Here is a 23,445-nt window from a genome sequence, read left to right as displayed (position 1 = left end):
TAGCTCTTTTCATCTGATAGCACATTTTCAAGGCCATGCAGCAAGTTTGTCAGAACTAGAACCTGGATCTCCTGCCTCCCCAACCAAGGCTTCCTTTCTGGGAGTACTTTAGGGCAGAGCATGTGGGGTCAGTGAGAATGGAGGTAAGGAAGAAGTGAAGGCCCAGAACATGCAGGCCTTTTCCTGCAAGTAGCTTGCACAGGGTCAGAGCATGGACTTGGGTGCAAATCCTGGCTCTGCCGCTTGCTAGCTGTGTGGTCCCGGCAGCTGCTGAACTTCTCTGTGCCTTATCTGTGTCCATTTCCTTGAGTTCCACAATTTCATTTGAACCTCACTGTGATTCTGGGAGGTAGGAAGGCCAGGGAACTCCAGTTTCTAGCCAAGGTGAAGGGGACCCACAGAGGGGAAGTGGCCTGCCCAAGGGACCACAGGGCCACTGGGTTCAGTGCTCCTGCGGAGAGGAGGGGTATGGGCTGGGGGCTTTGCAGCTCTGTGTTGAGGGGCTGGTGGTGAGCAGTCCAGGGATAGGAAGTGGTGAGCACCGTGATGAAGAAACCGTGCAGTCGTTGGGCCATGTGAGCCCCCACCCACCCACGTTCCCGTCCATTTACCTCACATATGATTACAGGTGCCGACTTTCTTCAAGAAACTTGCAAATATTAGGCAAATGATTGCAATAAGATGGGTGTTACCAGGAGGATGGGGGTCGGGTTATAGCTCAGTGGTACAGTATGTGCTTAGCATGCATGAGGTCCTGGGTTCAATCCCCAGTACCTCCATTAAAAATAAATACACATTGTGCTGTACATCAGAAACTGACACAACACTGTGGTTATGTACTTCAGTTAAAAAAATAATAAGAAGGAACAAAGAAATATATACACAAGTAATATCTTAAAAAATAAATAAAGGTGTTTAAAAATAAATTTTAAAAATGTTAAAAATAAACAGATGGCTGTTACCAGGATGGAAACTGTGGGGACATTTAAAGGAGGACCTAACCTAGATTAGGGGAGAGGAAGATGTATCAGGAAAGACCTGTCCAGAGGTGAACTTTAAAATAGCTCCAGTGATGAAGCTGAGGCCTCAGAAATCCAAGTGCAGGAAGTAAGAATAATTGAGGAAGAATAAGGCGGAGTAAAGTGGCCAGTGGACGGCCTTTGGACCGAGGGGCACTGACGATGTAACTGCCGGGGCTCCTCCAGGTCACATGGGCGGCAGCTGTTGACACACCCTTGGGAGTGGTGGTAGTGCCATGGTTAGGGACTTGGGGACCCTGTCTCAGACTCAGATTTGAATCTTCCATCCCGCCTTCCCTGTATGTCTCAGAGCACATTCCTCAGCCTCATCGTAGGACGTTGTTGTGAGGATTCAGTGATGCAACCTGTGCCAGCCCCTTGCCATGGTGTCAGGCCCATTCATGGGAGCTTAGACGACCCACATATCTGCGCCCTCCCACTCCAGGAGATGATTTCACCTCAGAGCACAAGAAAGGGACTTGGGACTTGGTGCTCAAGAATGGTGGGATGCGGTTTATGACGAAGCCTAGGGGAGAGAGAGACAGGCAGTCTGATGGAGAAGAGATGATTCAGCTCAGGAAGCCAAGTCAGGGGCGAGGGCCACCGGGGAGAATCCCAGGCTTCCCAAGCCTCCGTGTGCTCCTCTGTCACCGGGGAGCGCAGTTAAAGCCACTGTCTGCATCCTCCATCCCGTGGAGATCCAGGGCTTCTCAGTGTCAGAGAGCTTTCTCCTTGGCCAGGTGATGCCAGCCCCTGGTGTCTGTGGTGAGTGAAGGGGCGGAGCCCGTGTTCTGTCCTCTGAGGGCTGGACAATGGGAGTGGGTGGAATTACACTAGAATGAACCAAGGTCAGGCAGCAGATCCATCTGCTTCGCTCCTTCTGACTTGTTCGGGGCTCATGCCGTTCTGGACCCAGGGGACACGGAGCAGCATGACATGCAGATGCATGTGCCCAGTGGGCTAGTCCAGCACACACAGGCACGTCAACACAAATCAGAGCCCATTTCCAGTAAGCGCTTACTACAAGTCAGGCGCTATTCCAACCACTTTTCAGGCATCGCATTCTTGTGATCCTCACAACCTAGGAGCAGTTGCTATGATTAACCCACTCAGCAGATTAGCAAAGCGAGGCAGACAGGGGTTAAGCACCTTGCCCAGGGTCACTGAGCTAACAAGTGGGGAAGCAGGAATCCGTCAGATTGCACAGAGTGCTGTGATGGGGCATGAAGCACATGTAATGCAGGAAGGGAAGGCACACTGGGCAGCGCTTAGCCTGGACCGAATCGTGAGGAAATGACCAGACAAATCGAGATGCTGAGGGACAGACAGTCTGTCAAAGAGCCTGGACTCTTCAAAAAAGTCAGGGTCATAAAAGAGAAATCAAAAGGTAAAGCAGTGTGTCCACATGAAAGAGGAAAGAAACGCAGCAACTAAATGTAATGCAAGACCTTGATCGGATTCTGAGTCCAAAATAAAATCAAGTGCAAAGAGCCAGATCTAATGGGTGCATTGTGGCAAAAGGGGAGATTAGACTATGAACTGAAGATTAGGTAACAGTATCATATCGATGTCGAATTTCCTGAGGGCGGTAGTTATACTGGGCTGAGGTAGGGGACAGAGACAGAGAACAAGCAGCTTGGGACTGAAGTGGCGAAATGTTAACAACTGGTGAATCGAGGCCTAGGGCTTATGTATGTTCATCTTTTTCAGAGTTTTAAAACTTTTCATAATGGAAAAAGAAGACAGGGGTGGGGAGACTGATTTTGACAGAGGGGCTGGGAGGTGGTATCTGGGAAGAGCTCCCTGAGGGGATGAGGTTTGAATGAGGCCTTCGAAGATGCCTAGAAGCTTGACAAGCTGAGAGGGAGGAAGGGCATTCCAGGAAGAGGGAACAGCAGGGCGGAGGCTCAGAGGTGGACGCAGGGCAGGGAGTTTGGGAGCTGGGTGTAGGGGCTGAGATGGCCTGATGGGCGGGGTATGGACCAAGGCTGCTTCCCTGCTGACTTGAGGGAATGCAGGTTTTACCTTGGATGCATGGGAAGGCGTGGAAACATTTTGGGGTGAATGGGGGTGTCAGTGGCCCCACAGAGCTGTGCTCCTTAGAGGCTGTGTGGGGAGGAGGGGCGCAGTGTCGAGGGGCCCATGAGGCTGTTACACCAGTCCCAGGCAGAAGTGACAGGGCCTTCAATAGGGCAAAGGTAGTGGAATGAAAAAGCACTGGAGGCCAAGAGAGTGTTTGGGAAGCAAAATTTACAGTATGGCAACTGGTTGGATTGGAGGGTGGAGGGCCGGGAAGAGGTGAGAGTGACTCAGAGTTTTCCACCTAGGGCGACCAGGAACATGGTCTGGCCATTAGCTGGCTGGGGGATTTGCAGGGTGGGCGGGTGGTTAAGGAACTTCGGGGTGTACATGAAGCTGAGGTGGACCTGAGGGGGAGCTTGCATTTGAGGTGCTGGGGGACTCCCAGATGCCAGCCTGCAGCTTCACTGGGAGTCCCAGTCTTCTCCACAGACATGATGGCTGATGCCAACCAGGGCCTGGTGTCCCAACCCAAGGTGACAATACATGGAAGGGTGGATGGCCAGGAGGCAGGGTGAGGACCAAATGATCCTCCAGGTCTGTCTTGGACCTGCTTTTTGGTGACTCTCCCAAGACTCACTGGCTTGCAGGCATCTGCCCTCTGGCCTCATCATCTGGGCTTCTAGTGTTGGGCCAGGGAGCCTAATGGCCAGGGCTGAGGAAATTTCTTGGGGAGGAGGCAGGAGTTCATGAGCTGGAGGACCCCTAGTGTTATTAGTCCCTTTTCATCACCACCACCACCCCACCACGCTCTGCCCCATGGGGCTGGGAGGAACCAACAAACAGCCATTCCCACCCCAAGGCCAAGGACTCCTGCCAAGGCTGCCCAAACCAGATGTGCCACACCCCTCTGGCAGGAAGCTTGGCTGAACAGAGGGTGGGAGGAAGAGATCCCCTAGAGGCTCAGGAAAGCCCTTCGATGCTGGATGGGGTTGTTCCAGGGCTAGGGCTCTGGGCTTGGAGAGTGGGGAAGAATGACTTCTGGCAGGGACCCCTCCCCTCTTCTGGGCTCTGGCTCTCAAGGGTGTTGGGAAGACCAGGCAGCTCCTGCCATGCTGGGCCTCCTCTGAGTTTCCCCCAGGTCCGTTAGGAGCTAATCCAGCAAGGGAGGGGCCGGGTGTGCTTTGTGAGGCTGTCTGCCACTTGTCAGGGAAAATGATGATCATTGTCATAACAAGCTGCTACCCCTGAGCTTGGGGCTTTATGGGCTCATCCACGTCCTCTGCCTGTACGTGCAGGGTGACCGTGGGCGAAGGCAGGGTAGGTACTAGACCCTCGTTTCTCTTCTTCCTTTGGGTTTTGACATGTGATTGTTGGGAAGTTCTCGTTCCCCCGAGTCTAACTGTGCATCCTGGTGGTTCTTGCCCGCGGGGTTTTGTTTTGCCTTCAGTAACTTCACAGCTCGTGTCTGGCCCCTTCTTACAATGACAGATCCTGCAGGTATTTGATAAGAGACTTACTCACCCTAGACTTTCTCCTTCCTCATCCTGGGGAACCTTCACACCTGTGCATCTGACTCTTTCAACAAGATTACCAGACATCCCAGTTTATACCCGGGGAAGCCAGTGCTGGCAGAGTCGAGGTCACGACCTGGGGTCACTTGCCCGGGCGTGGCTGAGCTGGTCTCCTCGCTCCTGCTGGGGTTGCCCAGCCTCTCATGGAGGGTGATGTCTTGCTAGACATCCTTACATCATCTGTTAGATGTAACCATGTCCCATCCGCAGATCCCACAGTCCCTTCATCTCAAACTGGCCCATTATTTCCCCTACACTGTGTACACTCGGACTGTTTTGTCCACATTTCATCTGGGGACTATGAGGTCCAGAGAAAGCCACTGGTGTTTTCAAGGCCTGAAAAGCAGGTCTCTAGACTCCCCTCCCAGGGACCTCTTAGTCAGACAGGCAGGATGGGGTGGAGGTGAGGGGAAGGAGCGTGCCAGGTCATCCCCCAGGAGCAGCTTAGGAAGGCTGTGAGAGAGGCCAAGGAGTGTGTCTGAACCCTGTTCCTGCTCTTCAAGGCCAGGCGAGAGGAGATTTCATAAACTCATATTTTATGGGATTGGGTCGGCAGGGTAGGCAAGCCCAGGGCCCAGGGGAGAAGGCTAGGGGTTTGCTTGTCAGCCTAGAAGCCTCTGCCTGCTCCCCATCTGTTCACTGGGCAGTGGGACCCTCTTTGGGGAAATTCCACTACCCCAGCTATGCTTTAGGGAGGAGACCTCTTTCCCTGGGCTTTGGGGGAAGGGCTGGATTGGGGATGTAGGCAGAGAAGTCTGGGGGATAAGCTGGAAAAGGGAGCTTTGTCAACTTAGTGGGGTGGGAGAGGTAAGCTTGGAAGGGGCAGAGTAGGACTGAGATGACTGTGCTCTAGGTCTTCCTGCCTTCCTCCCCAGACAGGCCTTACACTGAATGCCAAGGCCCCTCCCTGTGCCTCCTCCCATCCCTGGGCTGTGCTGTTGACGTAGGGCTGGATCCCCTCCCCGCAATGTCTGTGACCGAGATATCTGGAAGGCTGCCAGCCAGGGGCTGAGATGGGAAAACAGGGGAGGTGTGACCTCAGAATGGAGGGGATTCACTTGCCTCTCCTTGTGGGATGGGGACACTGAGTGAAGTCCAGAGCTGGGCAGTGCCCTGCCTTCTACCGTGCAACCTGACACCTCTCCTAGAGTGTCTTCGGAATATCAGAACCCTGGCCCGGCTGCCTGGCCCAGCCACCGGGGGGCACTGCTGGGCTCCTGCACCCACTCCTGGCTCCACCACCCTCTGCTGTCTCTGACTCTGCCCTGGGCTTTATCTGTTCTTTCCTGCCTCTCCGCAGTCTCTGTCTGCCTGTCTCTGAATTTTGAGACGATCTAAAACTTCAGAAAAGTTGCAAATACGGTGCAAAGAACTTTTCCCCCTGAGCTGTTTGAGAGTAAGTTGCTGGTATGATGCCCTACTACCCCTAAATACATTCCTGTTTTCCTACAAGGACTTTTCCTACCTAACCTGACACAGCCATCGAAGTCAGGATAGTGACATTGCTGCGTGACTGCCTTCTCATCCTCCGACCCCACTGAAGTCTGGCCAGTTGTCCCAGTGATGTCCTTCAGGGGCATGGAAAGAATCCAGTTCAGAAGCGGCTGTAACATTTGGTTGTCACATTGATTTAGTCTCGTTCTGTCTGGAAACCTCCTCGGTCTTTCCTTGACTTTTGTGACCTTGTCACTTTTGAAGATTAGAAGCCATTTAATTGGTAGACTGCCCCTCCATTTGGGTTGATCTGATGTTTCCTCCTGATTAGGTTCAGCTTGTGCCTGTTTGGCAGGAGCATCACGAAAGTGATGTTCTGTTCTCAGACTGTCTCCTCCGTGGCACACGGTCTCCACTCATCCCATTACTGGTGATGTTAACTTTGATCGCTTGATTTAAGTGGAGTCTGCCAGGGAAAATTACTTTTTTCCCCTTTGTAATTTATAAGTATGATGTGGGAAAGTGCTTTGAGACTCGCAAATGCTCTGTTCCTCATCAAACTTTTGATGTATTCACTTATTTCACGTATCAGTGTGGACTCATTTAAGCCATTACTATCATTATGTGTTTGATGCTCAGATCTTCCCAGTCTGAGGGGCCCCTTCAAGCTGGCTTCTGTGTCCTTTTGTCTGTCTCTCCCCTTTTGATTCTCTGGTTCCCTTTATAGTCTCCATGTGTTTCTATCTAGTCTCTCTCATTCTCGGTGCGTGCTTGTTCGTCTCTGTCTTTGTCTCTGCCTTTATCTTGGTCCTGTTTTTTTCCCCTCTCTGAGTCTTGCTTTTGTCTGTCTTTCTCTCTCTCCTCTCTCTCTCCCTCTATCTCTCTCTGTATCTTTGTCTTTTTCTCTGTCTCTGACACTGTCTTTGTCTCTCTTTTCCCCCCTACCTCTCTCTCTCTTGCTGGCTTTCCGTCTCTCTCATTTTGACCATTTTCCTCTCTGTGTCTTCCGTGGCTCAGTCTTGTTTGCCCAGGACTCACCACTGCAGGGTCTTCAGCTGGGGGTCCTGGACGCGCTGGGTTTGTGGGACACTGTCAGCCACCCTCGTCTGAACACACAGAGCTGGAAGGCTCCGGAGCAGGGTGCAAGGAGGGGGACTGGAGGCGAAGAACCCTCTCCCTGGAACTGCGGGGTCTGTGATGGTGTCTGTGTCCATGTGTGTGCAGAGGGCGTCAGAAAACTGTGCCTGAGAGGGCGGGGAGAGGACGCGTCATGTCTGTGCTCTGCTGGCCCCTGCTGCTGGAGCTGGGAAGTGAGTCACGTTAGACACCAGGGTGAGGTCCTTGGAGAGGACAGTGCGTGCATGCAGGGCATGACTTCCTGGGGAGTCCTCTGAAAGGGGAGCTTTCCCAGTCTGTGCCTGGGCTGGGGGCCGCGGGTGGGAGGATGTTGGTCCTAAGCAGTGTAGGCACAGGACTTTGCGCTTAGAGTGCATTTCCCTATCTGGTCATAAGGGGTGTGGGGTCCAACCTCATGCTGTCTGGAGGGGGAGACTGAGGCTGGTGGTAGCAGTGGGCTGGCTGCTGGCCCAGGGCTCACGGCAAGTCAGACCCAGAGAAGGCTTGACTGCCAGCCCGCCTCTCATTTCATGTGTGTGGTGGTGTAGTCTCAAAAAAGATATTTAACCTATCAATGTTTTTATAATGCAAAGCACAGTATATAAAAATAAAGGTGGAAGATGCCTCTGGGCTGGGGCAGGGGGCGGTAGTGAGGGTGAGGGAGAGAACTGAGGGGCCCAGCACTCTGGGGACGTTGGTACAAGATTCAGGGCCACCCACAGGGGAATGGATGAGTGAGCTGCGGGCACGGAATGGAAGACCACACAGCGATGGGAAGGAAGGAGCCACTTCTCTATGTGACCACGTGCATGAATCCCACAGATCCTTGCTGAGCAGGAGAAGCAGGCACATACTGTGTAATTCCACTCACATAAAGTTTAAAACCTGGCAGAATGGACCTTCGGTGATGGAAGTCACAATAGTATTTACCTTGGGGTGACAGGGACTGGGATGGCCACGGGGGAGCCTCCTGGGGTAAGGTTCCATGAGGCGCATGTGTGTCAAATTGTATTGAGCAATAAGTTTAAAATTAGTGCACTTTGCTAATAAAGTAGAATTTAAAAACATGATTAAGAAACCACAGAGGGGCCTGTGGTCCCTGGGTGTGGGGTTTCCAGTTGTCTGTTCCCACTTTAGTCTGGGAGTCTGAGTCACACCCACAGCCTTCTCTGTCCCTGGGCACCTCCTCCCAGAAGTGGGCTCAGGCCTCTCACAGCTGAAGGGGCTCTCACCTCTCCTTTTTCCGAGGGTCTGCCTGCTTCTCCCCGGTCCCCCGGCTCTTTCCCCAGGAGCCCCGCCTTCTGCCCAGACCTGACCACTGTGCCTCTCCTCCCACAGCCCGAGGATCTGGAGGCCCCCAAGAGTCACCACTTCAAGGTGAAGACCTTCAAGAAGGTGAAGCCCTGTGGGATTTGCCGACAGGTCATCACCCGGGAGGGTTGCACCTGCAAAGGTGAGCAGCTGGCTGGGCCATGGGGGTGAGGAGCATGTCTTCATGGGAAGGAAGTGGCCTGGGGCCCAGGTCAGGCTGGAACTTGGCTTTATGGATGTCCTTGGGGTCCCGACTTGGTGCCTGGTTCTCCTCTGGGAGGGGATGCTGAGCACATGGATGGCAAGTGTGTGGGTATGTTTGGACGGCACATGGCAGGTGTGGATGGCAGGAAGGGGTATGTGGATGGCAAACAGATGGCATGCAAATGACCTGGAGGAGGCATATGGATAGTATGTATTGGCAGGTGGCTGGTGTGTGGTTGGTGTGTGGAGGTCATGTGGAAGGTTTGTGGGTGGTGTGTGCCTGGCACTGGGAGTACTGCAAAGACACCAAGCCACAGTCCTCCCCCTGTGGCAGCTTAGGGGTGAGTTTAAGAGGACCCGTGTTTACCCTTGGAGAAGGGCCTGCTGGCTGCCAGGCTTTTGCAATGACTGTTCTCATGTGTTCATGGAACGGCCTGGGGTTTGCTGTCACTGCTGCCAGGGGAGTCAGTGTCTTGTCCCAGATTACACAGTGAAGTCAGCAGAAGGCCCCTGCACCCGATCTTGGTGACTGACACCATCACCCACCCCGATGTCCCACCAGAGCCTCCCTGCCTCCCATCCATCCCCAGCCCCCTCCTCCATGAAGCTTGAGTTGCTGGGCTTCTCTGCAGCCAATTCAGGCAGCTGGCATCTCTCACCTTTTGCAGCCCCTCTGCCTCTCGCATCCTGACCCCCCTCTCCAGCCCACTTCTGCACCAGCTTCCATGTGGATCTAGTCCTGTTAGTTCCCTGGGTAAAGCCTTGGCAGCCCCGACACCCTCAAGACCAAGCACAGACCCTTTCCTGCGGCTGCATGGCCTGGCAGTCCACCCATTGCGAGCTCTCTGATCCATGTCCTCCAGCCCCCAAGGCCATAGTGAAACCAGCTACACCTTGCACACTTCTCGAATATGCCAAATATATAAAATATGCCAAAGGGCCAGGACCTTTCTTGCAGGAAGCCTTTACTCATGGATGTCTCTCTGCTAGAACTCTCCCCTCTTCCTTCCCTTCATGCCCAAATCCTGGTGGGGCTGGGAAGCTGGGCATCACAGCCTAGTGAACAATGAATAAAACATTTCGTATTAAAGCACTCCCGCACATGATCTCGTGAGATGCTCATGGCATCCAGGAGGTGCTGGGGTCATCTCTGTTTTACAGATGAGGAAGCTGAGGCTCAGAGTAGTTAAATCTCTTGCCAAGGCACACAGCTGTCTTGGTCAGAGTAGTGTTTCCAGCTTGTGGCAAACTCTGGGGGTGGGAGGGCTTCCTAGACAGGGAGTTTCAGCTGGTGTTGGAGGTTGGAGTAGGTAGATAGAAGTGTGTGTGTGTGAATGTGAATGTGGGAGATGTTCCAGGCATAGCTAAGGGCAGAGATTTATGGTCCTTAACTGCAGCGCTGGGTCACCCAGACTGAGTTTAGGGGGCAAACAGGAACTTTTGCAATACCAAAATTAGCCACAAGGTGGCACCCTCCCCCAAGACCTCTGGCTGGGATAGGTGGTGGTTTAGGGTGGGAGCTGGAAAGAAGCCAGGGAGACGTTGCTTAGGGTTCTGCATTTTGCTTGCATCACCACCTCCACGCCACCCTGTCCCCTGAACCCGCTCAGGTTAGCCCCTGGACCTCTCCCCAGTTCCTTCCTAATTCAGTGTGCTTTCCCTTCACCCCAGTGACCCTCAATGCTGCTCTTATAGGGGCTGGGGTTAGAGGGAAGTTCGGACATACTCACTGGGTGACCTTGGGCAGGTTTCTGGCCACACACTCTGTGATAGTCTGTGGTCCTAGGTTCTGCAAATGACCTGGCTTCAAGGTCTCGGTTCAGGAGGGGATTTGACCCCATGTGAATGGAAGGCTCCCAGGGTGAGCAGGGATGACCCTGGTCTTACCTGGTTTGGAGCCCGTTCCTGCTAGTGTGAACCAGAGTGGAGGGCCCATGGCCAGTGGGCTGCCAGGCTGGTTTGGCAGCTCTGGGTGAGTTTGCAGGAAGAATGCCAGGGCTACTCTCTGGAGGCACCACCAGGTGTCAGGACTGGGCCACGGAAGGACTAGGGGCCCCCCGGCCCTACAAGGGAGGACAGAAGACTCCCGGCTCTTCTACAGGCCATATGCGCACCCCCAGCAAGAGGGTTGGGGGCAACAGGTCTGTCAGCAGGGTTGGGGCCACTGCGCTTGCTGGTGGGAGATACAGGAGTGGACCAACCCTCTGTGCTTTGGAAACAGAAGGTTGTGATGACATGAGATAAACAGACCCCTTATCCATCCATCCATCCATCCATCCATCCATCCATCCATCCATCCATTCTTCCCTCCCTCCATCCATGCAGGGCCACCAGGTGTGTTGAACAGGCTGTTCCCTGGCTGAGAGGACAATTGTGGACTAAAATCCAGGCCATATTTTATTCACCAAGCCCAACCCAAAGGGTGTGCTATGCTCCCTGGTTCCTCTTCTGGTCTTTAAGTCTCGGACTACAGCCTGGATTAATGGCTGGGGGTTCTAGGTCGAATGTCAAGGCCCTGAATTCGGTCTCCATGGGGCTTGCAATGTTGAGGGAACTTCTGCTGCAGGCAGGCAGTGAGGACACCTTCCCAGATCTAGAGAGAATGGGGTATTTGTCCATCTCTCACCAGCTGCCCTGCTCTATAGGTCCCCACCCTCCTGCATTTCACCGTTTAATGGAATATGGCCAAAGGAGGTGGAGTGGAAGATGGGGTGGAGAAGGAATTCAAGGAACTTGGGGTCTAGTCCTGGTTCTGGAGACTCAAAGGCGACTGAGGCAAAGAACCAAGGTGGGTGGACATGCGGGTGTAAGCGTGACAGACATATAGGAAAAGAGGTCGCCATGAGACCTCAGCTGGTCTTCTCCGGCACTGAGCTTGCTTCCTCCTGCGTACCACGGGCTTAGTAATCAACCTTGTCCTCATCTCTGAGGTTGTGATTGTGAGGAGCACGGAGGTTCTGTGTGTGGCTGTAAAATGGGCAGGAGTGTCAGGACCAAGACTCCCTGTGGGGAGACAATGGGAGAAGAAGCTCAAGGCCTTTGTCAGTGGCCCAGCCTCTATTTCCAGCCCTGTTGCTCACAGGCTGTGTGACCTCAGATAAATCACTTCACTGCTTAGGCCTCAGTTTCCTCATCTATAGATAAAGGGATAGACCAAGAATGTCCCCTGAGGCCCAGACCATGGAAGAGCCCGGAGAATTCCCTTGTTGGCATCTGTAGAGTCTGGTAACTCTCCCAGTGTAGGCTGCCACTCCATGCTTGTGTGCACGTGTGCACCCATTTGACAGTCATGAACCGAGCCCCTCTGGGCTGGATGCTGGGCCAGATACTGGTGTGAAGATTCAACCCCTGACCTGGGAAGGCAGACATGCTATTAAACAGTTACAGGGCCTGGTGGCAAAGCTGGCACAGAGCTGTGTGTGAAAGGCTGTCTCTGACTCAGCAGAGATTTTCCTGTCAGGCTTCAGCAGGGATGGCATATGTAGGCTGGGTCTTGAGGGATGTGTAAGAGTTCCTCAGTTGAAACATGGGTTTCTCACAGGTCTCTGGGGGCAGTGCTCCAGGGAGTCTAGGGCCTTGCCCGAGGGCCTTACCCTCTTGCCGGGCTGAAACCCAAGGGAAGAGACCAGAATGCCAGCTCAAGAGCCCAAGGGCTGCCGTCTGGATCTGAATGGGGGCCCAGATTTAGAGTGTTTCCCTTTTCAATGCTCCTGGTCACCTTGGAAGGTAGAGGCCATCACCTGCAGTTTCCCCAGAGTGGGATGCACCTGGGGAAGAGGATTCAGCCCTTCATGGGACAAGCCTACCAGAAGCCCTCACTGGCTGGATTTGGGGAAACCTTGTTTCAGGGAGTCTTCTCCTCTTCACTGAGGATGCCAGCTTCTACTGCATCTGAGGACCTCCTTGGAGTCATTGCAAAGAGCCTGCTAGTATGGGAGGACCCTGGGTTCTAGTCCTGGCTGGCCTCTGCATGGCTGTGTGACGTTAGGCGAGACACTTAACCTCTCTGGGCCTGGCTTTCCTGGTTCTCTAAATGAGGGGTTGGAATAGGGCACAGTTCTAACTGTTGCAGGGAAACTGTAAGTTCCTTTGAAGGTGTTTTAGGGATCTGAGAGGGTAGAGAAGAGGGGAAATCTGAGAGCAGGCTTAAGGATCTAGGGCTAGGGAAACCCTGCCCACTTCAATCAGGGCAGCTCTGGTTTTGGGAGTTAAATATATTAGGAGGCAGGATGATGTGGCAGTTTTGCAGTTGGCTCAGACATCCTAGATTCAAATCCCAGCTCTTACTAGTGAGGACTTAGGCAGATTGCTTCCCCTCTCTGAGCCTCAGTCACCTCACCTTTAAAATGGGTCACATAGCAAACCTCCCTCCTCAGGTTGCTGTGGGGACTACCTGAGATAATACCCATGAAGTGCTCAGGACAGATCCTGGCACACAACAAGCATTCAATAATTGCCAATCAATATCACTGAGATTCCACCTAAGAGGAGGCAGTTGCAGGAGTTTAGCTGCAAAAACAAAAGTTTGAAAACCACTAGATAGGATGATCTAGAAGGTTTCTTCCTGCTTCAACATCGGAGCCACATTGTACCCACTGCCCCTGACCACCCCCAGAGATACCTTGCATTAGGGTTCTCCAGAGAAACAAAACCAGCAAGAGGGGTAGTTAGGTAGGTAGGTAGGTAGGTAGATAGACAAATATTTAAGGAACTGGCTCATTTGAGTGTGGAAGCTTGGCAAGTCCAAAATCTACAGGGCAGACTGTCAGATTGGAGACCCAGGGAAGAATTGCAGTTCAAATCCAAAAGCAGTCTGCTGGCAGAATTCCTTCTTGCTTGGGGAAATCAGTCTTTATTCTTCAGGCCTTCAACTGATTGGACAAGGCCCACCCACATTATGGCAGGTAATGTATTTTACTCAGAATCTACTGATTTAAATTTTTACCTCATCCAAAAAAATCCCATTCACAGAAACATCTAGAATGATATTAAACAAATATCTGGGTACTGTGGACTAGCCAAGTTGACACCTAATATAAACCCATCACATACCTCCAAGCCAGGCAGTGGAGATTAGCAAGGCAGGGAAGACCTGAGAGGCCCGGTGGGCAGGTGGGCAGCTGGAAAGTTGTCTCTGCCAGTTGGGGAAGGAGTGGAGGCTGGCCAGGCACACAGGCAGTTATCGCCGGGGTCAGGTGCACACTGAGGCTATGTGCTCATTTTCCGACCCGAGGCCAGGAGGAAAAGGCCATTTAGATCCCAACAATGTTGGCTTCCTGTGTTCCCGAGAGGCAGGAAGCCACCCCAGGACAGAGTACCGGCAGCCCAGCGAGGCGGGAGTTGGCCAAGGGCTGGGGTTGGGGGTACGGTGCTCCACCCCTGCAGGTAATCCATGAGCTCCTCCCCAATATGGGGTTTTGGCTCCGTCTCAGGCCACCGGCTGGGCCCTGCTGCATGGAGGCAGTGTTAACACCTAGGGGCAGAGGTGGGGCCTCTGGGGCTCCATGGAGCTTTGGTTTGACAGGGTCCTTCCCCAGAGGGCATCATCTTGCAGGGTCACTGGCCTTCTGTGGGGGGAAAGCCACCATCTGCTCAGATGGGGTTGATCCTGAGATGTATGTCCAGAGAGGGCTTAGGCAGCAAAGGGTGCCAGGAAGGGGAAGCCGGGCCTTTCCTGCCCTTGTCACCCTGAAATGAGGAATGGTACCCTGTGGAGTGGGTATCCTTGTCAGCTGGATGTTTCCTCAACAACCTGAGATGTCTTCAGGGTTGGAACCTGGGTTCCCCACTTTGTTGCTTGGAAGGAGGAAGTAGTGGGTGGTGACTGTGAGAGCTTGTGCACAGGCTTTCACAGCTGGAAGAGGGCTTGGAGACCATCTGTATCAGGGGTTGGAAATGCAAGTGCCTTCAAGGGGAAAGCAGGCAAATGAGTGTGGACAGTAGACCATGGTGAGGGTCCAAGGGATCTGGAAAGAGCTGATCTGTTGAAAGGCATTCCAGCTAATTAAAGACATCTTTGAGTTTTAAATATTGGGCCAGCTAATGAAGGCAAGGGTGCAGGCCCAATCTACCTTGGAGACTGCCAGTTGACCGTCTTATTCTCCAAGCAGGAGTTAAGACTCAGAGAGGGGGGAATGACTTGCATCAGGTCACACAGCTACGCTAGCAGTTAGGACTAGAACCCAGGTCTTTTTCGAAGTGCGCTCTGGGCTGGCCACATATATTAATTTGTTTAATTCTCGCAACAACCCTGTGAGGTAGGTGCTATTATTATCCCTATTTTGTACACGAGGAGATGAAGGCTCAGAGTAGTTAAGTAACATGCCCCAGATCACAGAGCTGGTGCATGACCTGCATCTGAGCTGAGAGCCAGTCTACATGTAGCCAGGTAAGTAAGCAGGTAGATGGAGAGCAGGACCAGTGCGTGAGTGGATGAAGGATCAGTGAACTCCTTTAGTGCTCCCAACCCTCACCAGTCTTGATCATACATGGTGTTTGTCCTGAAGCACTTGGCAAGAGTGACTATGGTCCCTACTTGCCCTCTCCCAGCAGAGAGTGGAGCTGAACAGCGGGGCTCACCCACCCTTACTTGTGTCTTTTCTATTGTCCCAGAATGTCAGCCCCGATCCAGGGGGTTTAGGGTGGGGAGAATTTTTCCAGTTTGAAATTTACTCCACATTTATTGAGCCCCATCTATATGCCTGGCCCAGTGCTAGGGGAAGGGACAGTATAAAAAGCTGCAGAGTTGAACAGGACCTCAGGACCTCCCTTTCTGTCTTTAAGAAGCAGTTGAATGTGGAGGAGAACAAATCAAAGGAATATTTAGTTCTTCAAGCTGGCAAGAGCTTTCCAAGGGTGGTGGGCTGAGGATTCTAGTTGCACAGAGAAGAGAGGGGCCATTTTTGAATGCTTTATTATCCAGGGAAGGACATTTTGAGCTGGGCTTTGAAGGATGTATAAGAGTTCACCATTCCAGACCTGCACCTTGTAGACTCAGAGTCTGTTTGAAGAGTTTGATGCTGCAGGAACAGATCTTGTTAGGGGCAGTGGCTGGAGGTGGAGGCAAGACCAGGTCATGCAAGGTCTTATAAGTGTGCTGAGGAGCTGGACAAAGAGTTCTAAGCAGGGGTGTGATGTGATCAGTTTGTACCTGAGAATGGCCTGTGACTCTGCGGATTGAAGGGGGACAAGGCTGGTGGGGAGACGGGGCCCAGGGAAGGGTAATTGGCCTGAACTGGTGCAGTGGTCAGGGAGGAAGGCTGAGATTCAACAGCCTCTTTGGACGACTAATTACTTAGTAGGGTAAGGAAAGGGAAGAAGGAATTACAGGGAGGAACATGCAGGGAGCAGGGACGGACCCAGGGGACGGCCTCTGGTCTCGATTCTCAGCATCAGCCTTTGGCTTCTTGCTTTCTGAGGGATCCTATATTTCTGGTTCTGGTTTCTGTATTTGTTAGCTGTAACTGTGTAACAAATTACTCCAAGCCTTAGCAGTTTAAAATAAACACAACATTATTCTCTCATCTAGGTTCTGTGGGTTGGGCATTCATGAGTGGAGGTTTGCCCAGGTAGCTGGGTGGTTTGCCCACGTACTCTGGGTGTTTCCTGAAGTTGCAGTCAAGATATCAGCCAGGGCTGTGGTCATCTGAGGGCCTGACAGAGGCAGGAGATTCCACTTCCAAGGTGCCCCAGTTGTGTGCCAGCCAACTTGGTGCTGGCTGGTGGCAGGAGAGCTCAGCTGTTCACCACATGGCCCTCTCTACAAGGCTGTTTGAATGCCCTCGCAACATGGTAACTGACTTCTCCCAGAGTGAGTGATTCAGGAGATGAAGGCTGAAGCCACCAGTAACTTGGATGAGAAGCCATCCACCGTCAATTCTGCAATAGCCGATCAAACAGCCCTGTGCACTGTGGGAGGGAGCTGCAGGAGGGTGTGCACACCAGGAGGCCAGTCACACTGGGGGCCACCTTGGAGGCTGGATGCCGCAATTTTCCTTTCTGTAACACAGCTGAATGTGCCATTAAACTGGAAGTGAGAAGCCAACCAAATGGCATGTTTTAAATTGCAGCAAGAGGGATGCAAGTTAGAGAGTAGGAAATACCGCCCTACGGGAGAATACCTGAGACAGGTGACTAAGATTGCAAAGGAGCCTTCCCTGGAGGGGACTCGGGGCAAGAGGGTTTCCTTGCAGTTGGGAGCAGGTGATTTTAAAGGTGTAAAAATCCATGGGGGCTTGGCCATGCCTGCGCTGCTTAGAACCTGCCACTTGAATTCAGTTTGCTGAGCTGTCTTCTGGGCTGGGGGCTGGGGGCAGTTTTCCTTGCTCCCCGCTGTAGAGCTTTCAAGGACAGGCTCTGCATTCCAGCACGTAGGAGCACTCAGCACATTGTACTGAACTTGCCCGATGATTTCCCCATCTGCCCTCCACTCAAGGGCGTTTATTGAGTGTCTGCCCACTGTGTGACAGGCAGGGCTGCCCTGAACAGTCATGCAGGCCACTCACTGCCAAGGGCGCCCGGCCGCCTGCAAGAGCACTGGAATCAGCCCATGCGTTGCTTACCAAGCCATGCATTCAGATTCAGGGCTGGGTCCACCTGGAGAAAGGGCATCTTCTGCCATTCTCACAAAGACACTGTACTCAGTTGTGTGTCCACCAGGTTGGTCTGCTCAGAGGGTAGGACTTTTTCTAATTTTCACATAGGTGCTATTTGGTGCTGTGGGCCTGGAGCAGACCCTGTTCTAGCTGCTGGGGATACAGTGTGAATGAGGCAGGCATACTCTCTGCCCTCATGAATCTAGCGTAGGGAGATGTACTATATATAAGGGAGCAGGCATTACCCAAGATGACTTGCAATTGTGAGCTGCGCTAACAGAATTTTATTAGGATGCTGCTGAGAAAAAATGATGGGAGAACCTACTGTAATTTGGATGGTCAGGGAAAGAGATGGCTTTCAGTGGATTCTAGAAGTAGAAGGATATGGTTGGGTGAACAATGGAGAGCTGGGGTGAGAGAGAGTGTTCCAGGCAGCCCAAAAAGCAAGTGCAAAGGCCCCAAGGTAGGAAAGAGCTTGGTACATTCTGTGAACATCAGGAGTATGAACTATGATGCTGGAGGGAGATGGGAGTCCTGGCTCTCACTGTGCTCCTAGTGTCTAGAACTAGGGTTGGGAGGCCTGGAGTGGACACTTAGGGATGGATTTTGATTGAATATGAGACATTGAGGGGAGGGTTGTGATTCAGGAAAAGGCCGAGAGTGGGGTGAGGATGATTAAATGGGGGTGAAAATAAAATTCAGGGATGATCTTTAGTCAGGTCAACTCAGCAAACATTTACCAAGCCTCTGCTGTGTACTAAGTCCTCTGTGTGTGTGTGTTTGATACAGAGGGAGATAGAGACCAAGCCAGGAGGTCCCTTCCTTGAAGGAGCCCATAGCTGTAGGAACCAAGTTGGTGGCAGGAAACGTGCACTCTGTGGTGACGCCTTCAAGGAGGTAGGGAACAGCGAGAGAGGCCTTGAGAGAAGGGGCCCAGGACTTATTCCTGAAGACCCAGCATTTGATTAGCAGAGGGAGAGGAAAGGTTCCCCTAGTCTGAGGGCAGTGGCCCAGTGGGGCGCCTGCCTGGCTGGGAGGGCCTTCCAAGCTCAGGCCACATGGCCTGAGGCTTTCTCAATTCCACATTCCATGGCCAGAAAAGAAGACATAGTGGGTGGGGCTGGGAAGGCTGCTGGTGTCAAAGTGGACCCACCCTTAGGAGCCGAGTTGCCACCTGGGGGTGGGTCAGCGAGAGAGAAGCAGAAAGGCTAGACAGATGGGCATGACTTGACTTGGGTGGCCGGGGGTGGAGAAGTCCCTGAGCTGGGCTGTGTGGCTGGTGGGGTCAGGAAAGCCTTGCTCAGCACTGGCTGAGTCACAGGCCTGAGCTGGGGCCAGAACTAGGTTCTGGGAGAACAAGATCCGGCCAAGGTCACATCCCAGATTCCTCCCAGTGTGCCTCCCGGTGTCTCCTGAACCCTACTCCACAGACAAACCAGCAGGCTTAGCGCAGGGAGCCCTGGGGCCTCCATCTGTGCCTCTGTCTCCCCTTCTGTGTTCCACTGGGAATCTGGTTGGAAAGGAGTTGGGGTGACTGTAGATCCAAGAGGCAGGGCAGCTGACCGTGGCCCGGAGCTGTGAGGATTTGGGGTTAGGGCTGTTCTTTCATAGGTGCCCCGGCCCACCTGCCTCAGCCAGCCCTGGGCAATCCATAAGGTCAAGCCAGTGCAGAAGCTCTTATTAGGGGACCCCCTCACCCCAGCTGCAGGACCTGGTGGGAGGGGACCACCAAACTCCTGGGTGGAGGGCCCTGGGGGTAGGGTGGGCAGGACTGGGACATTCCAGGCTGAGGGAACCCCATAGGAAATTTGATTCCAGCTTCTGTTAGTGGAAGGGCGGAGCAAGTCATGTGTGTGTGTGTTTGTGTGTGTGTGTGTGTTTCAACACAAAGTTTGTGAGTCTGTGTCCACAAGTCTGTCAGGCTGTACTCCGAGGGTCTCCCATGAACGTGTGTGTGCTAGTGACCCCAAGTCAGAGGTTTCTTCTTGGCCTGTGCGTGCGTCTGTGAGGCTGGCTGTATGTGCTGTGTGCACGTATGGACGAGTGTGTGGACGTAAATGGTTCTTGGTGAGTGTCTGTGTGTGTGTATATGTATGTGTGTGTGCACCGGGCCTCCCCTGGATCATGAATTGGGTCTGTGTATCTCTCTAGGGTGGGAGGGGGAGTGAGAGTGATCGTGGTTCCCGGGTGCCGGCTGACTGTCTAGTGTGTAAGGGAAGGTCCCCTTAGTCCTTGCTATTCCCTGCTCGGCTGGCAAAGGGCCTGGGTCCTGGCCACCTCTGCCCCTGTTAAGGATCCAGAGGCCGAGTGGGTCCGCGGCTCTCCCGCTGCTCCTCCCACCTTCCCGTGCCCGCCGGAGGGGCTCGGGCAATGGGGGCTCGGCGCCTCCCGGGGCCCCGCGGGTCCACAGTCTCCAGCGTTCCCGCCCCGCAGGCTTCGAGGAGCTGCCGCAGCCCCCCGCCCCCTCCTCTCTCCTTCCCTCCTTCGCTCCGTCCCTCCTTCCCTCCCGAGCGCGGGTTGCGGGCGGGGGTGGGAGGAGATTTCGCCGGAGTTTCCATTTCATACCTCGCGGCTAAACTTTCTTTCTGTGTCTCGCCCTCTTGCAGTCTGCAGCTTCTCCTGTCATCGGAAATGCCAGGCCAAGGTAAGGGGCTGTGGGCCGGCTGGCCCCGCGGCGGGGTTGGGGACGAGACTATCTTGGGGTCCCGGGACTGGAGCGGGGGCGACGGCGGGCCGGAGGCGGTGCCCTGATCGTCCCCTCCTTCTCTCTTTGTTTATGCAAAGCTTCTGGGCCCAGGAGCGGGCTCAGGTCAAGGTGAAGGCGAGGGCCGGTGGGCAGTGGGAGGAGGGGCGCAGCGAGGGGCATGGGGGGCGCGGCGCGCTGTCTCTGCGGCTACTGGAGGTGGCTGGTGGGGACCGAGATCCGGGAGAAGGGCCTTTGAAGGTATTTCCCCTAGTTCTCTAGGCGGGTGGGGATATGGAGGGGGAGAGGGGTGCATTTCATTTACCCTGTGGACCGCGCAGAGTCCTAGTCGGCCAGATTTGGCCAGCAAAGGAAAACGCGGGATGGGGCCACAGCCGTAGGACCTCGAGGGCAGGCGAAGGGGATGGGTAGGAGTGGGGGGGGGGCGTTGAAAAAGGTCAGAGGTCAGGGTCGCTCTGGGCCTGGACCCTCCTAAGCAACCATCCCACTCTCTTTATTGGCGGGGGTCCCAGTTTGGTCCTCAGTTTCTTGGTCAGTGCTTCCTGGCTCGTCTTAGTGGGAGAGGAAAACGGAGGCAAGAAGCCTCCAGAGGGATTGCTGGGTCCTGGTTGGCCAGGTTGGCTGGTCCCCTAATGCATCCTCTCAGGCCTGGACAGAGGAGTTATGGACCAGCTGGTGGCAGCCTCTTGGAGTAAAGGGTTGGCAGGGGGAGGGAGGGATGACACCAAGATGGATTGTGATGAATCATTTGGGAAGGAAATTGTTCTGTCAGATGCGCTCAGCTCCCTGGAGGTGGAAATGCCCTGCCTTAACCTTTCCTATGCAGCCAGTCTCTGCACTGTCCCCCATTGTTGCTAATATCCTCCCTGCCCTCTCACCCCTACCTTTGCTGTTCAGTTCAGTGAGTGGAATGGGGGTTGGGGGGAGAATACTTCAAAAAGGAACTTTGAGCAGTTGAGCCCCAGTGTCTGGTACATCTCATGCTCTGCATCTTATTGGCTGGATGACCTTGGGTAAGTCATGTAACGTCTCTGAGCCTCTGTTTCATTCTCCAGGATATGGGAATAAGACAAGATTATTATGAGGATGAGATGGGTTAATGTGTGTGACACACGATAGTTGCTCAGAGACACAGCAGGTAATTGACTGTTATCAATCAGTAGCTCTAAGGGTCAAGTGTTACCCTGGAGAAGGGTGCTGATGGAGCAGACAGGTCTGAGAGGAATCCACTTTCTCCTGTGTGACCTTGCTCAAGTAAAGTACACAGCTTTGCTGGGAGTGTCTCCCCATCTGGAAAGTCTGTTCTCCCAACAGAAGTGCAAAGGGCCCAGCTCATGGTGGCCACATCTGGACAGTTCCTTTCCCTTCTGTTGTTGTCTGCTTTTCTGACTCTCTCAGCCTTTTCTTCTCCAGGTGGGGAGTGAGTTTCTGCTTCTCCCTCCATCTCCCTCCTGGTTCTCTTCATCCAGAGCAGAGTTTTCCACCCTTAACCTCAGAACCTTCCAGTGCTCTTTCTCCTCCCCAGTCTACCCCACCCCCCTTCCTGCACCTGCTTCTCTCAATAACAATGGACATTTGTACAGTGCTGTAGGCCTTAGAAAGCACTTCAATGCATTATCTGATTTTATTCTTTTAATTCTATCAGAGCATAAAACAGGCCGAAAGAGCCCGTTGTTTTTCAGATAAGGGAACCGAGGCACCCAAAGTTTGAATGACTCTCCTAAGGTCTCACAGTATAATTCCTCACCCATCTCTGTCCTTGGGCCTTTGTGCTTCCTTCTAAATGCTCTTTCTTGCCTATGGACAGACATTCCTTGATCCTTACCTGCCCTTCCATCTCTTGCAGCAGTGGATACAGTTAGAGAAGGATCTGAGTAGGGTGAGTGGGGAGTCTGGAGAGGCTGAGAGGTGTGACAGAAGGTGGCTCTTTGTTGTACAGCAGCCTCCTGTGTGGAGGCAGAGGGATGCCCAAGTTGACTTCTTGGGGATGTAGCCTGTCTGGCAATTCGCACATATGCTGGGGGTTTGAATGCACCAGGCTGCAGCAACCCTGTTGTACTCAGCCAAGAAGGCCAACCCAGAGCACCTTTCAGACTTGCAGGGCAGTGGTCAGACAGATGGGGCTTTTTGTAGGATTTTCCTCTGTAGGAAGTGAGACCCACTGGTAGTATGAGCTCCACCCAGCTGGCAAGTCTCTCCCCTGAAACCACAGCTCTTACTCCCGCCCTGCCTTTTCCTCCTGCAGGGAAAGGGTGATGTGAGCCCTAGAACACACAGCGGAGCTCTGGACTTGAAGGTCCTTTCATCCATCCCCCTGTCTCATCGAAATGCATTAAACAAATTTTTTTTGAGCTCTTTCCAAGTTCCAGACACTATTATTGGTGAACAAGACAGAGAAGGCCTTTACCCTCATGGGGCTGACATTCTAATAGGATAGACAGTAAATAGGCAAACAAGTTATGAAGGAAATGAGCTAGGGTGGTAGGTTAGAGAGTGATTAAGCTGAGTGGCCCAGGAAAACTCCTCCAAGGAAGTGCTGTGTGAAGTGAGACCTCAGTGATGTTACGTGATGATTTGAGATTGAAACAGCCAGTGCGAAGGCCCTGAGGTGAGATGAGTGTGTCATGCTTGAAAGAAGGCCATGTGGCTGGAGACTAGCGAGTGCTGGAGAGCTTTGAGCATGAGAGACATGATCTGGCTTCCACTTTGAGAAGGCCACTCTGGCCTTGAGCAGTCCAAAGGGTAGGAGCAGGGAGATGGGCCAAGAGGCAGCTGATATTGCCCAGATGAGAGAGGCTGGTGGCTAAGTCCAAGGCACTCACAGGAAAGACAGTGGGAAGGGACCAAGCCTGGGATGCATTCTGGGTTGTGCCCAGAGCCTGGCTGGTGGATGGGATGTTGGGTGCGAGAGAGAATGGGCTCAAGGATGACTCCCAGGTTTTTGGCCAGAGTCACCGGTACATGTGGTTCCATTTACTGAGTTAGATGAAGTGTGTGAGAAATTTCTAGGGAAGAAGGTGCCAGGATTTCTGCTTTGCTTGGTCTCTTATTTCTCAGTTCTTCTCTCCCACACTGGGGGTTTCTTGCTGATGTTGATCCTCTCCTGTCCTCTCAAATTCAGCTCACTCTGGCCACCCGTCTAGAAAGTGACTGGTTCTGGATACTTACACATATCACCTTCCAGATTGTTCCTGCAGCATGAACCCATAGCTCTGAGAGGGGCTCTATTATTTATATGTCACAATACGGTATAACAAATTACCCCTAAATTTAGTAGCTTAAAGCAGTAACACACAGTTTCTGTGGGTCAGAAACTTGGGAGTGGCTTAGTTGGCTGGTTCTGGCCTCGGGTCTCTCATGGGGTGGCAGTCAAGATGTCAGCTGGGGCTGTAGTCATCTGGAGGCCTGATGGGCTGGAGGATCTGCTTCCAAGGTGGTTTTTTCATGTGGCTAGCAAATTGGGGCTGGCT

At 53.2% G+C, this 23,445-nt stretch overlaps 1 protein-coding gene across 10 annotated transcripts in view; it reads left to right on the top strand.

Moving 5' to 3' along the window:
• The window catches only part of TNS1 (tensin 1), a 216,275-nt gene that overhangs the window by 33,228 nt on the left and 159,602 nt on the right, over nt 1–23,445 (top strand). For all 10 annotated transcript variants that reach the window (XM_072961624.1, XM_072961616.1, XM_072961627.1 and 7 more), the window contains exons 2-3: nt 8,501–8,615; nt 19,878–19,915. Coding sequence is in view for 8 of the 10 variants with exons in the window: in XM_072961616.1 (XP_072817717.1) it covers nt 8,501–8,615; nt 19,878–19,915 (153 nt within the window). In the remaining 2 variants the exon portion in view is untranslated. The remainder of the gene's footprint in view (nt 1–8,500; nt 8,616–19,877; nt 19,916–23,445) is intronic.

The sequence above is a fragment of the Vicugna pacos genome, chromosome 5 (genome assembly GCF_048564905.1).
Source record: "Vicugna pacos chromosome 5, VicPac4, whole genome shotgun sequence".
Classification (NCBI taxonomy): Eukaryota; Metazoa; Chordata; class Mammalia; order Artiodactyla; family Camelidae; genus Vicugna; species Vicugna pacos.
The sequence above is the reverse complement of the archived record's forward strand: the minus strand, read 5'-3'. Positions and strand labels throughout refer to the sequence as shown.